Genomic DNA, 16,123 nt, shown 5'->3' with positions numbered 1-16,123 from the left:
CCTCGGCTGGGGCCCGGCCCGGCCGCCCCCTTCCCTTCCATCCCATCCCCGGCAGGCCCCGGCGGCGCCATCCGCCCCTACCTGAGCCGCTTGCTGGCAGGGTCCGTCCTCCAGAAAGCGGGCGATGAGGAAGTAGAGCTCTGCGGGGACAGCGGGGAGAGGCGCTGAGGGCTGCGGAGCCCCCCTCTCTCTCGCCTTGATTTTTTCCCCTTTTCCCCCCTCCCTCCCTCCTTTCCCCGTCCCCCCCCTCAGCGCTCACCCGCTCGCAGCTCCGCCGTGTGCCTGCTGCCGCCGTCCCCGGACATGGCGAGGCGAGGACCGGAGCGGCGGGAGGAGGAGGAGGAGGAGGAGGAGGAGGAGGGAGAGGGGGGTGGGCGGGGGGGAGGAGGAGGAGGAGGAGGAGGAGGAAGGGGGGGGGGGTCGGGCCGCGCTCCCGCGGCAGCGCCGGGGCCCAGCGGCCGGCCGGCGGCTGTCAGCGGAGCGGGACGAGGCCGGGCTCCACCATTCGAGCCCCGGGCGGGCAACGGCGGCGGCAGGAGGAGGAGGAGGAGGAGGAGGAGGAGGAAACAACAACTCGCGGCCGCCCGCGCCGCCAGCAGCCAGCCACACGCGCGATCCCTCCGCCCGGAGAAAGAGTCCCTCCTCCTCCTCCTCCTCCTCCTCCTCCTCCTCCTCCCTCCGCGCCCCCCGCCTCAGCCCCGCCGGCCCCTGGCGCCGCGCCGCCCCTCCCCCGAGCCCCCGGCCCCCGTGAAGAAGATGGAGGAGGAGGAGGGAGGAGGAGGAGGAAGGAAGAGAAGGGGGGGGGTGTCGCTCCTCCTGCCCTCGTAGGATGAGGGGAGAGGAAGGAGGGAGGGAGCCGCGTGCTGTGTGAGTGAGTGTGTAAATGAGTGTGTAAGTGTGTGTGTGTGAGTGTGCTCGGGCAGAAGATGGCGGGGCAGGAGGGCCGCTGGGTGTCGGAGCGGCGCTTTTCTCTGCGCCGGCAGCGAGGGAGGGAGGGAGGGAGAGGGCGGCCGGAGCGCGGAGGGATACGGAGGGAGCGGGAGGAGGAGGAGGAGGAGGAGGAGGAGGAGGAGGAGGAGGAGGAGGAGGAGGGGCCGCCGAGGCTGGAGGCTGCCGAGCCGCGGTGGCGCAGCCACGGGAAGCGAGCGAAGCCAAAATGCCCCCGGGGAGCGCGGCCCCGCTGGGGAGGCGGGCTGAAGGCCGGCCCTCCTCCTCCTCCTCCTCTTCCTCCACCTCCTCCTCTTCCTCCCTCCCCCCTGCCTCAGGCAGCGCCCCCCCACCCGAGGGGGAGGGGGGAGGGCTCCGGTGCCCCCCGGCGCCCGCGCATAAGTCAGGCGTGTTGGTTTTAGGACAAAAAAAAGAGAAAAAAACATTAAAAAAACCCAAAACAACAACAAAAAAACACCCCCCCCCCACCCTCCCAGCCTCGTGTGTGGGCGCCAGGTTCCTGCCACGGGGGCGCCTCTAGGTTGAGCTCATCCTCCTCATCCTCCTCCTTCCTCATCTTCATCCTCCTCATCCTCATCTTCCTCCTCATCTTCCTCCTCCTCCTCCTCAGGGCGCTGCTCGCTGTCCTCGCCTCGCCCGGGAGCGGAGCCGCCGGACCAGCGGAGGTAACGCGGGGCTGGCCCCGGGGGGGCCCCAAAACGCGGCCCCCGGGCGTGCTGAGAGCCCCTTCGGGCCCGGGAAGGGGGAAACAAAGCGCAGCCCGCTGCTGGTTAGGTGAAAATGGGGGAAAATCTGTAAAAATAGGGGGTGAGGAGCGCGGCGGGCCGCTCGCCTCATGGCTCGCCGCGAGCCCGGGCGCTCTCGGGTCGAGCCGCGGCCTTGCGAGGAGGAGCGGCTTTCGGGGCAAAAAGCGGCGATTTTAGCAAAAAAACGTGTCCGGCTTTCACACAGGGGGCTGGTAGGGAGGGTAACCGGCCGGGCCAGGAGAGCCTGAGGTGGCACGGGAACCAGGCAGACATAGAGCGGGCGCAACGAGCCCTCGGGCCTCCCCGCTGTAATTTGGGGCCAAATCGGGTTGAATCCGTGTTTTCTGGGCCCGCAGCTTTGTGCTGGGCACCCAGCTGGCCGCAGCCGCCCCTCTGCCTCCCTGCGCGGACAGAGGAGGGCAGGGAGAGGAGCTAAAACCTCGCCGCTTTCCCTCGCTTCTTCCCAGTCACCTCACAAAGAGGGATTAACAACTGGGTTTATACAGCAGGAGCCCAGCTCCCGTGCCTTTTGGCGTACAATCATCAAATACCCTAAAAAAAAAAACCCAAACCTTAAAATCCTAATCTAGCGCGGTCTATAATCGAGGGTAGAAGCGCTCCCCGGCGCAGATCTCCCTGAAGCAGCAGCACCCGATGTGCTGTGCCCGATGGGTTCATCTCCAGCTTCCCTCGCTTTTAAATTACAAAATGTCTGGGTGTCTCCCTTTCCCCGGCTTTTGCAACAATAACCATGCTCTGCCTCGGCTTTACCGCAGACAAACACTTGAAATAAGTGAAATGGCAATGAAATCATTTACCGCCTAATAAAGATTAAAAAAAAATAAAGCGACTGGAGTCTCTTTCTTAGCTATGTGGAATATGTATCGTAATACCTCGTAGGTGGTTCTCACAACAAAGGGCTACACGAATAATGTGATTAACATTTTAATTTCCCCTGGTGTTTACATATAAGAACGTATACTTAAATATGACATCACTAAACCTATAAACCAAGGAATTGAGAATTTTTAACGGTCGACGAGTCTGAAAGTAGAGGAAAACTGCCCTAAATATATCGAACTTCCCCGTTCCTTTGGCAGCTTGTAACTTTTCCTGATGCAGATTAAAATACAGCCCACAGAATCAAAATGTTCGTGTGTTTTGAGACTAAAATAAGGATTGTGTCTTTCATTTAATTTTTTTTAGAGCACCTAGCAAAATGGAATCCCAGTCCCCGACTCAAGCCCGACCACAGCAGTGCTACAAATACTAATTAATGAGCAGCTTTTACAAACATACATTCCTCTTCTCCTTACAGATAAAATCTGATTTTGTTGATGTTGTTTATATGTGGCTTAACACGGAAGTCACAATGGCCACAAGAGAAGATGCAGCATTATTATTGTTTGGTGATGCATGTTAGAGTTTTAACAATTCCTGCAGCAGTAATAAATATTCCGTTAATTTTTTTTCAGAGATTAACAGGGCGTTTTTTTGTTGCTTTTTTTTTTTTTCCCTGATGCAATTCAATTGAGGATGTTTTTGTTACATACACTAGTGGAGAAAAATACCCTCATCTCTGAATTTTTACAATCTTGAGTGTAGGGCTTTCAAATAATTCCCTTCCTTTCGAGTGATCTTGTCACCTTACATTATCCTTAAGTAAAAATACATCTCTTCTACTCTGTCACTGAAATTTAATGTTTTTTAAGAGATGTTTTCACTCTGTAAAAATTGGCATAAAAAAAAAAAAGTGGAATTACTTTCCTTCTTCAGATATAACAATTGTTAGAACAAAAAGGAAAATCTCAGATTTTTTTAATCTGATAATTTGATTCTTTTAACATCTGATATTATTGCACATTCTTTTTGCTGATGTTAAATGTCCCATTATATTTTTGTGGCTTTCCAATTTGAATATACATACATGTTCACTAAAATAATTTAAAAAAATAATAAAGTTTACTAGATTTTGCTTTTAATAAAGCTGAAAACTTAGTTATGGACTGATGCAAAGACTTTTTAAAATTTTTCCTAGCTATGTTGGCTTTTTTTTTCCTTTTTTTTTTTTTTTTTTTCAGAACGTGTTTGGCACTAAAAGTATCCAAATATAGATATGTTCGGGAGAATGCTCTTGGATTACTGCCTATGTTTGGTAAATAAAAATGTAGTATCTTTGATTTCTTCTCGATTTGTGTGTCTTGGTAATTTTTTGTTTGTTTTTAATTTGTATTCTTCCTTCGTTATACTTTATATCAGTTATCAGTGTAGTTTAGCAATCTTGCAACCAGAAAATGCATTACATGTTGGCTGCAGTTTGATATGAAAATGCTTTCTGTTTCTCATGAAATCTGGTCTTTTCTTTATAGACAAAGGAAAGTATTTATGGCTTGTAAATTGCCAAGCCGGACAATGTAGCTAAATACTTGAATCACAATATTGGGGGAGCGGGGGTAGGTTGTGTGAGCAACATAAAGCATTCACTAAGCTTTCTTGGTTGATTTTTTTTTCATTTTTCCCCCCTCAAAAGGGAATTATCACCACCAGTTGCTCCTCTTTTTCTGACTGTTGGTTCTTACTCTTGAAACCAACCATTAATTTGTCAAGGGTGAGAAGAGTGATGTTATTATGGAGCCAGCCAAGTTGTTTTTTTTTTTTTTTTTTTTTTTTTTTTACTGTTGTTATTTTGTATAATACATATCCGCGTAAGGAACCAAACGTGTCAAAATACAATACTACCCCAAGTAAATTCCTTCTGCAGCTTTAAACAATAACCTACAATTTAGCTAAATAGCTTCACACCAAAATGGTCTTAAACACCCACTTGCTTATGCTTCACGCCTAAAAGATCCTTTCTGCACTCTACATCGGTAACATAGAGGAACGTTCAACTGGAGAGCTCCTTACGGATGGTGTAACCAACATGCATTCTCCCTGGTCCATATCCTAAATACTGAAGTGTATGCTTCCATTCTTGACCTTTATTTCCTTTCTCTAGCGCACCATTACCACTGAACATGGATGTCTTCCCACTCAATCCAAAATACACCATTTCACCTTTTGCTTTCTTTTCCATGATGGTGAACAGTAGCGTGGCATTAGAGATCTGTTACCCAAATTAACACCATCATTGACATATTAATGTTTTATAAAGGCACACAAATCAGTTCACCCCTAACAAACGTATTTCTAAGTATTCTTCTCTTCTGCAGGTAGAAAAGTCCAGTCACTTATGAAAACATCATTCATTTTTGTATAAAAATTAATAATAAACCTTGAATCTCCCAACAAGAATCTGAAACCAGATCTATGCCTCATTTATATTTTGAGCGGAAAATGAGTGGTTGAAAGTCATCCTCTAGTCTGCTGTTATCCAAATACATGTAGGCTGCACTAACTACAACATCCTTTCAGTTTCACTATTAAATATTTGAATGAACATGAAAAATTCCCCTTATAAACAGAAAATAAGAATTAGACCTATGTAACTCCTACTGAATAAAAGACTTCTACTGGTTTGTTTCCCTTTTTTTTTTTTTTTAAAGTAATTTAATTTTTGCCCCTGTATGTTGTAAATGAACTTCAATTACAGTAACCAAATCACTTTGACAGTACAGCTTTCTACGCTGACTACATTTCCTAATTACCCAGAGAATTTTAAGAAAAAGATTAAACTGCTGTACTTAACTGTGTGCTGTTAGGCTGTTCTTCACAGAGAATTTGGGGTATTTGCCACATTTGGTTCCACGTTCATTTTGACGCCTTTCAGGTTTTCTCACGATTCTAGAGCTTGTTTTTGTTTGGTTCTTAAGCAAAAAAATAACATGCAGGGTCTATTTTAGAGGAAGGGTAGTGCAAAATGTATATAGGAGCAGGAAAACGTTTACTATGTTGCTTTCTATACCGGCAGGCATTTTCTGTCGCCATTACTTCTACAAAACTTTCAAAACTTTGTTACTATTCTTTCTAGTAAGGCACTCCAGTACATCAAGGCACTTTCCACTGAGCAGAAGAGTTAAGATGTATCAATGGTTTGCTTCACTGGTTTCATTTTAGAGTTGTAAACCTCAGAGGGCTTATTTTAAGCCTAAGTGACTTTTGTTTAATGTTCACAAATTGTAAAGCGTATTCAGACACATTTTAATGGTGTCTGTAAATGACTGTTTATCTTCCTGTTTCTCCAAATGAAAATCTAGATTTCCGTTCAACCAAATTTCAGGGCCATTCACGATTAGGGGGTTGGATCTGATGTTTTAAATTATTGTAGTAGTCTTGTAGAAGCATTACAACTTTTTAAAATGCAGATGAGGGGTTATCTGTCTGAATCTTCAGTGTGAGGCTGGTAGCAGTAGATTTGGTATAGGCTTGGAATTCCCCTGAAGTTCATGCAGCGGACTACTACAATTTACATCAAAGTAATAACTTGAGAAATGCTGTCATACTTTTATCTGAGATATAGTCTGATATAATTACAGGAAATGCTGAAGGGAACATATTTCAGCGTTTACAGATACTCACTGTATGCAGTTTAGATAAAACCAGGAGAAAGATCAGAGATCTACCCAGAGAAGAGTAGAAGAACATTGTAGGTAAAATTTCACGATGATACATTCAAAATAATCCATCAGAAGAAATAATGGAAGTCAGTTATGCTCCTTATGGGCTCCTAAAGAAATAAAAGCAAGCAAGCTAAATTCAATACCTAGCTTTAACTTTAAAAAAGACCATTCTAGTTATGTACTCACCATCAAGAATGTGATTTTTTTTTCTAGAACTCTTAATATGAAAACAGTGAAACAATCCAGTGATCTATCTTACGTTGGAATATCATGCTGAGTCTTTCACCTTATCTCAAAAGAATTAGAATTCAGAGATACATGACGAAAATAGGTAAGACCAAGAAAAAATATTATTTTAAGGATAGAATTAAAGACCAAGGAAATGGAATAAAGCATTTGAAGAAGGTAAGATAAAAAAAAAAGTCACACAAAATATCTGTTTCAGAGAAGATAAAGAAGAATCTTCAGTAAACTGTAGGACGTAGTGCAAGAACTGAAGTCGTTGAAAGATTTCAAATTAAAAATGATGTTTTCCCCCCATCACAAAATATAGCCATCTTAGCTTCGTTTTGCCTCAGAACCACCAAGGCAAAGCTTTTAGCAGTCTTCAGAAGAAAGAACTGACACTTCTGTGGGCAATCCAGTGAGAGAACAAGTGCAGAATGGAAGGATCATTAGGCTGATCCGCTACCGCACTGCCCTGTTGCGAGCTTTAAGACAATGCCTCGTTTCTCCCAAGTGTTTCCTTCAAATGTGGTTTGATTTCGCTTAGAGCTGTCATGTATTTTTATTTCTATGTAGCAGAAATATCTGCTTTCCCCAAAACAGCAATGATGCAATGCAAGGAGTACCAATATTTGCACTTACAGTAAAGATTTTAGTGCTGTTAGCATCGAACCATTTGGCTGACAGTGCCTCCTTTGCATAGCATATGTGATTTGTCAATCACCCATGAAATACACATCACTGAGGTTCTGATCTCCATTTACTGTTCAGTCTTCTGAGAAAATCCTGGGCTGCAGATCCAGATTTCTTAATATTTTGTTTTCCTCTCTAGCATCCAAGTGATGCCTTGAAATGATTACTTTTAATTTTTCAGTTTGCCTAGATAATCTGCAAAAGGGTTCTGGTGTGCCAGGTAGGCACGGTTTAGTAACAGATATAAATTGTGTAAGATAGCTGCAGCTGTAAAATCATTGCTTCCATCTCTTGATTTTACCGATATTAAAGTACAAGAGACAGGAATTACGATTACCCTTGCATTACACGATGCTGATTTTTTTGTTTGCTTCCTTGTGTTAAACCCAATAAAAATTAAAGATGGAGATTGGCACATTCCCTTTTTTCCAGGTAAGGACCTACCACAAAACTAAAAGATTGTGCTCATTCTAGCTCAACTAATCTTGAGTTTTTCCATGTAAAGTGGAGAGGCTCATTAAGTGCAGGCCAAGAAGAAATCTCTTTCAAAGGTGTCTGCCCGGATGGCTGGCTCGTTCTCTCTGGAGGTACAAAGTGCTTACCGTGTTTGCTTCCCGGAGGAAGAATTGGAACTGAACTTGGATTTCCCAAGCACCCAAGTGGGTGAAAACTACAACACTGCTGGATAAAAGGCAGGGCTACCATTGTGGTTGGGGGCCAGGTTGGTAAATGGGCTCTGGAAATGTTTAACGAGGGGCACTTGCAAGCAAGGCGAGCAGAAGATGCCTGGATCCTGAGTGTTAACAGGCAGCGTTGGGGACCCTCAGAATTCTACAGATATCCAGAAACTCTTACTGGTGGAAAATTAAGCATCTACATTTTGTATCACCAAATTATTTCGTAGTTAACTGCTGTACATGCTCTCACCCAGCTTTGGGTTAGCTTATTACAGCTACCCTGCTAGGGTAGGTGTTCCTGAAGCAAGATCTAGAACACGAGCACGCCGCTCGTTTCTGCATGGGCGCATTCTGTTAAAGCTCAGGCTTCCGAGATCAAATAAAACAAGGAATTGAACTTGATCTTTCAGCATCAAGTTTCACTAGTACTAATTGCCTCTCAGCAGGCCCTTGTAAGCAAAGCACTGAATAACACTAAAACTCAGTCAACTCGCATAAAGAAACGAGATGTTTCACGATGACTGGATCGAGCATTTAAAGAAACGCCCAGGTATTTGTCTTTAACACAGTTCCAGTTTGGGAGTTCATTACTCTGGCCATAATAAAAATACATTTACTTAGTCCATAAGGTTTTTGTATATATGTTTGAAAGTGCTTTTGAGGAGAAATGACTGCACGTTTAACCTTCCACCTAAATACAGCTGAAGTTTGAACTACCGAGTTAAAACACCAGGAATGCTAACCCAGCATCTCAGCGTTTGAGGAGCTGGGACACTCCAAAATCCTTACCTTATTTTTATACCGGGTTTCTTTTTGTTTGCATGCCAGGTATGCTCGGTCTTATAAAACAGCTGGATCATGTTTTAAGCTTTATCTGCTAGACATTTATAAGAAATGAAAGCTGTGGTTTTTACAGCTTATTTTCCTCTAGATCTGAGCAATAAGGTAAAACATCGAATTCCCGCAAGCTGAGAAATAAAAACAGGAAAGATAAATTCTCCTATGTAATCTGATACAATTCATAAAAATCAGTAGGGTTTGAGAAGAACAAGCTGCAGGAGGAATTACTTGAAATCTAAGTAACACTGAAAATAGCATACTGACATTTTAAAGGAGGGATCACCTGGATCCTGTTGATCAAAATTTCATCAGAACTTGATCTTTATGTCTCAGATTAAACCTTACATTTCAACACATGGTTAAAATTCAGAGAACTCTGGAAAATTTGTTTTGCACAAAACAGAAAAGAGAGTTGCCTAATAAACTACCAAAAATATTTCCTGGCGAGCCTGCCAGCTGGCTGTTTCTGAGTTTTGGTTTCACTGTGTTTGAGGGATGAACAAGGAACACAGAGACAGAGAGCAGCTGATGAATCAGCAGAAGTCAGGGGGAAGACACCTGCGCTGTAACAAACTCCTGAACAGGATGTAAAACTATTTTAAAAATGGAAAAAAATAGGGATTTTTTTTTTTTTTTTAAAGGGCATTCCCTTAGAACGCTGAAAACAAACAGTGTCAGCTTTCCAGCCTTCAGGTAAATGCCTGACTTGAAAAATTGATTTATGCCAAAGTTCAGAGTCAGAAACTTAACATCACAGAGGCTCTCACTGAAGTTCCAGGATTGATGTTCCTGGTCACTGAAAGTTAAACATTACAGTCAGTTCTTAAAACCCAGCAGAATATATGCCTTTTTCCTCAGACTCCGGATAACAGTTACTGGCAATTTTAACAGTATAGGCAGCTGGGTTTGAGTGCACAGACCCGAGTACCGGTGCTGTTTAAGTTGTTACTTAAATTCATTTTCAAAGTATACATTCTTAAAAACAAACCAAAACAGGAAGACGTATTCATGCACCTAATCCTATTTAAAATAACCAAGCAAACAAAAAAAAAAAAACTAACACACATTGAAACCCCACAACACAACTCTTAAATTCTAGTAATGGGGCAATGCCTCAGCTCTGTTTATCTCAGTTAAAGTCCTTGTGTTGGAAAGAAAACTAACCGAATCAGAAGTCCTAACCCCCCCTTTCTTTCTTTGGATCTTTAAATCGAAACCAAATACTACCCAAGCGAAATAAGAAAATCCTTCAGCCCGTTATGGTAGACCACACTCAGTGCATCCAAGACCTTCTCAGACCAAGTATGCTCTGGCCATTTAATGCTGGGTGTTTCTGACAGCACAGGCCTCTCTGCAGGAGGGCAGGTCACGGCATAGTTACACAAAATACCACTTTGAATTCCAGCGTGCAGAAGGTAAGGAGCACTTGTTGCTATATTTCTCAGCTCTGAATTTTACCAGTGCTAGTAAACCGATTTGTACTGGTGCTCACACCCTTCCTGAGGCTAACTGCTTTGCCCTGGCCAGACTCATTTTATTAAACTCTTGACAATGCGGATGCAGCTGTCCTGCTCGGGTGGTTAAAATTTGGGCTGAGCTAAACCTTGAACCATGCCAAGGGTTGCTCGGGAGAAAGCTGGTTGGCCTGGACCCAATGCAGGGGCTGTGCTGACACTTCAACAGGGTAAGCAGCTGGGTTCGAGTGTCTAGCCCTGGCACCCTTTGGTTTGCTAGCTTCGTGAAACTGTGACAAACACAGCGCCAAAGACCGCCATTGGGCTTCGCTTCTTAAAAAATAAATAATCAGATTTTAGTATGTAGACTGTACGTGACTGTAGCATGTAAAATATGGAACGTGTCCAATACAAATGGCCTTTGTTCAGAAGTTTGAGGCTGAGCTAAATCCTACCCAGTTGCTAACAAAACCCTAATACATCTCGGAACATTTTTGCACAGCGTCTGAATTATTCAATCCTTCCTTTTGTCCAGCAAATAACGACAAAGCTATGAAATGCTTTTTTGTTGTCGTTTTTGTTTTAAATACAGTGACCACTTGAATTTTGTGCTTTTGTCTTTTTTTTTTTCCTTTGACCAGCCCATGATTTAGTCGAAATAACGATAAGTTCTTATACGTATCACACCATACGGTAACTATGTGGCATATGATATACATCAAAATATTGCTATATCCTTTGGTCTGGGTCTGTAAATATTGATGAGAATTCGGGTGCAGGGACCTTAAGCTTACAGAACACTGATATTGGAGAGCCCATCGTAGCTTGCATTTTCCTGGTTCTTACGGCTGATGAAAACTTCAGATGCAGGGCAGCCGAGATTCAAATAATTGACTGCAGAAGCTTCTCAGGACTACATGAAAGACCACTGAAGGAAGAGTTGATGTGGAAAACAGAAACCTGGAAAATAGAAAGTGTAAAGCTGCTGAAAAATTGGGAGAAAACAATTTAACATTAGATGGAGGTAAACATAAATTAGCGGCCATCAGGGAGATTCACGGTGTGCCTCAAACTTCCACACTGCTCTGAACTGCTGACTCCCTATGGTTAGAGGCAGCAAGCAGCTGGTTGCAGTCCTTTGCAATGAGTCTATTTAAAGTGCTTGAGGCACATTGCAAAGGAGATGATGCTGCGGTGATCAAACACTTGGCCGGGCCGTACGAGGAACAGGAAGGCTAGTTAGTGCATGAAGAGCACTGAAAAGAATCCTTAAATGGGATTTGGGCTGAGGGCTTCTTGCTGCCTTGTGTTATCTGGCCTTCGGAGCAGGAAAAAATCCACCCAGTTTTGAAAGCCCTTCAGATAACAGAGCCCTTCGTGGCCCAACAATAACTTAGAAAGTATCAGACTGCTACACATGAGGATGCATTGTTGTAAGGAGCTATATGGTATCAAATGCACCATTGTCTAATTGCTTTATGAAATAAAGGGGACAGGCAGTGTCTTCCATGTTTGCTGATATAAAACGAGGCTCTTGTTTTTAGTGACAAATCGAGTCAGCCACTGGATTTTCTGTAAATGCAGGACTTGTACTGCAGGCGCTTCAGGGCCTATAGCCCAAAAGCACCAGCCCGTCCTGAAAAGGCAAACCGGGTCACACAGGACTCCCTGCTGGCTGCTGCGTTCACCAGGTGAGGAGCACGATCACTGTTTTCACTCAACAGACCCAGCATCTCAAAAATTATTCAGACACCCCTGCAAACATGTGAGTCGGACAGGGGCTTGACAGAGCCACAGAAAGGCAAAGAAAAGTCTCCCAACATCAGTTACTTACGACTCGTGTGGCAGCGATCCTCCTTAAATTCTTGCAGTTTCATCACTGAGGGTGACATCTACTTGGAAATACGGTTTCATTTTACCTGGCCTTTGGGATGCTTTTACAAACGTATATACAACTGCTGCTGTAACTGGAGCTTGCAGCTCCTAAATTTCATACGTTTCCCACAGTCCTAGCGCCAGCTCTACTGCCAGAGAGGTGACAGCTCCCACATCCCGGAGGATTCCCTGCTACTGGCTTTGGGAGGCCGAGTTCACTGCGACCTGTCACCACAAACGCTGTGCTTGGCTCGAGGCTCACGTGCTAGCAGGGACAACGAACAAAGGAAAATCGTGTCCCTGAGCAGGGAGCTGCTAATGATCAGGGTAATGAGGTCCTAGAGCAGCGCTCCAAATGGAGCCAGCTGAGGAGAGAGAGTGGGGAGACCACGACATTTAAAAACTGAATAAATTTATAAAACTCTGAAATATGGCATGGAAGACTTCATTAACAGGTTCCAGACTCGGAATTGCCCTATAGGTCAAAACCTTCCCATCCGAGCTCCCTTGGCTGGCAAAGCAGGCAAAGCTTCCTGAAAGGCTCTGGAAGCTCATCACCGAGTAGTTATCCTCAAGGTGGGAATTTGGCACCGATGCACAAATGATAGTTAATTGCAATGAAGTACACGGCAGCTTGATTTCTCTATTGCCCTCAAGGAAATAAATACAGTTACAAGATTTACCAGAAATATATCCCAGAGGGGAGGAAAAAAATGAAGTAGACTCGGTAACTGAATTGTTGATACAAGGCTTAAGGGGGAAACAGACTTGGCGATGCTCATGGCTTGCTTGCATGTGCAGAGAATTTTGCAGGGTTTTGCTCTTGTACCTACTCCTAGAAAAATCAGTTTCCCTTGTGTTGCACGAGGTCTCTTCCTCCACCCCTACCTGCCCAGGTAACAGGGTTGAGACTTTTTCCATCTCTTACCTTTTTCTCCTTTCCCTGGCTTGCCTTCCACGGACTAAGGCTGCTTTTGGAGTATTCACGCATCTTCTTGTCCATGTGCTGCTGTGCGGGAGCTTTCTTCCAGCCTCGTCCTGGGACATCCCCCAGCTGCCTCCTGTTGCCACAGCAGCAGCACTCCTCCCTCTGGGGCCAGATAGGCAGCCGGCTTTGGAGTGACTGTAAGCAATCACAAAAATATCTCCAGACCCATGGCTTCTCTCTTCTTGTCAGTTACTGTAGATGCAACTGACGTATTTACATCTGTTCCTTAATCTGGAGTGGCAATCAATCCCTTCATCTTGTTGTAAGAGCTCGGGTCTTCTGCCATTACAGAATATTATCAGAAATTAGAAGGGGGTTGGTTTGTTTTTAAGACATTAGATCATTGCCAGATTTTATTCTGATGCTATTAAGAGCTTAGAATGGCCTTCCAGCTGCCCTAGATAAGGTAAAAGTTCTTGTTCTAAAACCTTTGCTTTGGGAGGAACTACAGTAGCATTTCATGCTGATTTTGAGGATGGACTGAAGACTCTGACAAGGTCATTGCTTCCAGCCTCTGCGTTGTCTCCAAGTTCTATCACTTGGCATTAAATCGTTCGTTATTAGAGGAAGGCTCGTAATCAGGCAGCACAGTACCTGAAACCTCCTAACATAAGTTCGTTTTTATAACCCCCAAGTCTGAAATCTGTCTCTGAACGGGAGTCAAAGCAGTGATAAAACAATTCCTACAAGTTACGCTACGCCAGTGCTGAAATTAAGCACAGTGGGCCCATGCACTCAATTCCTTGTTTAAGCAGGAATTTAAATTACTAGCTTTATCCCCCTAAAAGGTATTAAACCACTCTTTTCTATTCGCATTTAGGGGGGAAAAACGACTAATTAGTATCAATAGACAGATTTGCAACGTAGTGTTAGTGAAGTCATTTTGCACAAGAACGTATTATCGCTCTCTTTGAAGGTGCTGACAAGAAAACAGCATTTTGCTACACTCGTCAGTCTCTGCTTCTTACATACGCACTACTTTGTTGCTAATACTATGGTTCATCACAAAGGGAGTAATATGTCAGAACAGTTTATTTCTCCTTCTGTCCATTTTCTGTAGAAAAGCTATAATTATTTTGATTTATTGTAAATCCAGAATTGGTTATTACAGAAGGCAATCGGTGGGTCATAATCTAGGTAAATAGCAGCTTTGCAGTGAGTTCAAAGTTTGTGAATAAAGCAAAAAGTCTGCTTATTACAGAGAACAGCAGTAGAAAATTCTTGCCTTTACAACAATCATCGCACCAAACATTTGAATGGTGCTCCTGACCATCCCGTTTGTGATAATTTAACCAGCGGTAGGAGTATTGCTCTAGTTTTCCTACAGATAGAGAACCATAGTCCTTAAATTAGGAGGATGACAGAGTTCTGGCTACTGAACTTGTTTACAGACAGTCTCTGCTATCTTTTTACACTTTGATTCAAATGTATGAGTTTACTGACTCATTTAATATAAATTAAGATAGTGGGCCAAGGTGTTGCTTAAAATCAGATACCAATCAGCTGCCCAGCAGCGTTCCACATGCAATGACCCAAGTGAAAATACAGATCCCACGAGGGTTTCAGGTCAAAAGCAATTTATTCAGGGGAGCCACACGCTCCTTCACATCTCAGATTATTTTCCTTTCTCATTTGACGCCACCTTATCTTTACAGCATACAGAATAGTCACTTGTTTCTCAGTTGTATTATCTCCTTCGGCTTACATAAATTTCTGTATAATTGTATTAGAAATGTAATTAATACTGTGGCTGTTGAGGTTTAATAACATGATGCACACTTCAGTATGGTAACAGTGGTTTAATTTCAAACCGTGCTCTCCCTTCCCACTCTTCCTTGACTCTCCTTAAGAAAGTGCACCAAAAAAACCCAAACCACATATTATTTTCCTATTCCATTAAAACTTTCTTACATACGTGTATTTTGCTGTTTGTTCTAATAAGGGAACTGACACATCCCTTAAGTTCCCTAATAAACAAACTAATTTTCTTGCTATTCTTTCTCCCTTTGCCTATTTTTTTTTTTTTAAATGAACAAACCAAATAACTTCCAAAGTGTTGGGAATTGGACAAAACATAGCAGAACAACTTACTTTTCACTGTTGTTTAGTATAAGCATTCATTTTCCATTAGCACCCCCATAAAGACTTATGTCTCATCTGCAGTTCTCCACTTGGAAGAAGCTGCATTTGCCACTTCAGAGTCAAAGTATCAAGAGCATCCTTTGGCTGACATATGCAAGCTCAAGTTCACTCAAGGACATGGAAAAAGCAGAAAGTAACAACCAAGAAAAATCATATAAAGGTGGGCCTTTGACTACAAAAGAGTGACATTTTCAGATCATTCACTGAGTCTTGTTTCTCATGGGCCTGCCTTCTCTAAACTTGAGAATAGTCCATCCTTCCCAATAAATAAATACATAAAATTGTTGTATGTACCCTGAACTACCCATCCATTACTTCCCAGGAAGGCCAAATACTCAGGGATTCTTCCAAATCTTGTGTACAAGCGTGAAGCAGCCAATCATTAAATACTGATGATGCAAGTTTCTTCAAGGCTAAGCTGCAGCATCTGGCCCTTTCATGAAACACTTCAAAACTAAAACGCTTACATACTTCCTGAAGGTGCTCTGAGGATCACCAGCTGCCCACAAAAACACCCTAGCCACATATGTTTGAAGATGCTTTCAAAAAAAAAAAAAAAAAAAAAAAAAGTGTTTTACAACTTGATACAGTGCTTTGAAAATTTTCCTGCATCTCTGAGAACTTGACAAATAAATGAAAAAAATGCAGAGCATCACATTTACACAGCACTTCTGAAAAATTAGAAATATTAATTGAATCAGCAGGATAGTGTGCTTCATTAAACTTCATCTAAGTGGATTTTCTATTGTTAAATGCTTCCAACAGAACTCTAGCACTGAACTGAATCTACTAATCTGGTCAAGCTGACATGAATTTTGTGCCAGAATTGATACATGTTGAATATCATCCAATTAATTTAAGGACCAACTTCTGTCTGACAGAGATTTAGTCAAAGAAGCTCCCCCAGAAGAAGCCTGTCCAGATGTGTCAGTGTCTTATGATGTTACATCACTGCTGTGAAGGGTCATTTCAACAA

General features: G+C 43.3%; 1 protein-coding gene across 1 annotated transcript in view; it reads right to left on the bottom strand.

The window, feature by feature from the left end:
• The window catches only part of PHIP (pleckstrin homology domain interacting protein), a 111,494-nt gene extending 110,816 nt beyond the window's left edge, over positions 1 to 678 (bottom strand). Inside the window, exons 1-2 of the mRNA XM_038177519.2 lie at positions 260 to 678; positions 82 to 140 (exon numbers count right to left, since the gene is read on the bottom strand). Of these exons, the coding sequence (XP_038033447.2) occupies positions 82 to 140; positions 260 to 305 (105 nt within the window). The 5' untranslated portion in view covers positions 306 to 678. The remainder of the gene's footprint in view (positions 1 to 81; positions 141 to 259) is intronic.
• Between the last annotated feature and the right edge of the window lie 15,445 nt (positions 679 to 16,123).

The sequence above is a fragment of the Anas platyrhynchos genome, chromosome 3, assembly GCF_047663525.1.
Source record: "Anas platyrhynchos isolate ZD024472 breed Pekin duck chromosome 3, IASCAAS_PekinDuck_T2T, whole genome shotgun sequence".
Taxonomy (NCBI): domain Eukaryota; kingdom Metazoa; phylum Chordata; class Aves; order Anseriformes; family Anatidae; genus Anas; species Anas platyrhynchos.
Note: the sequence above shows the minus strand (reverse complement) of the source record. Positions and strands in the feature narration are given on the sequence as shown.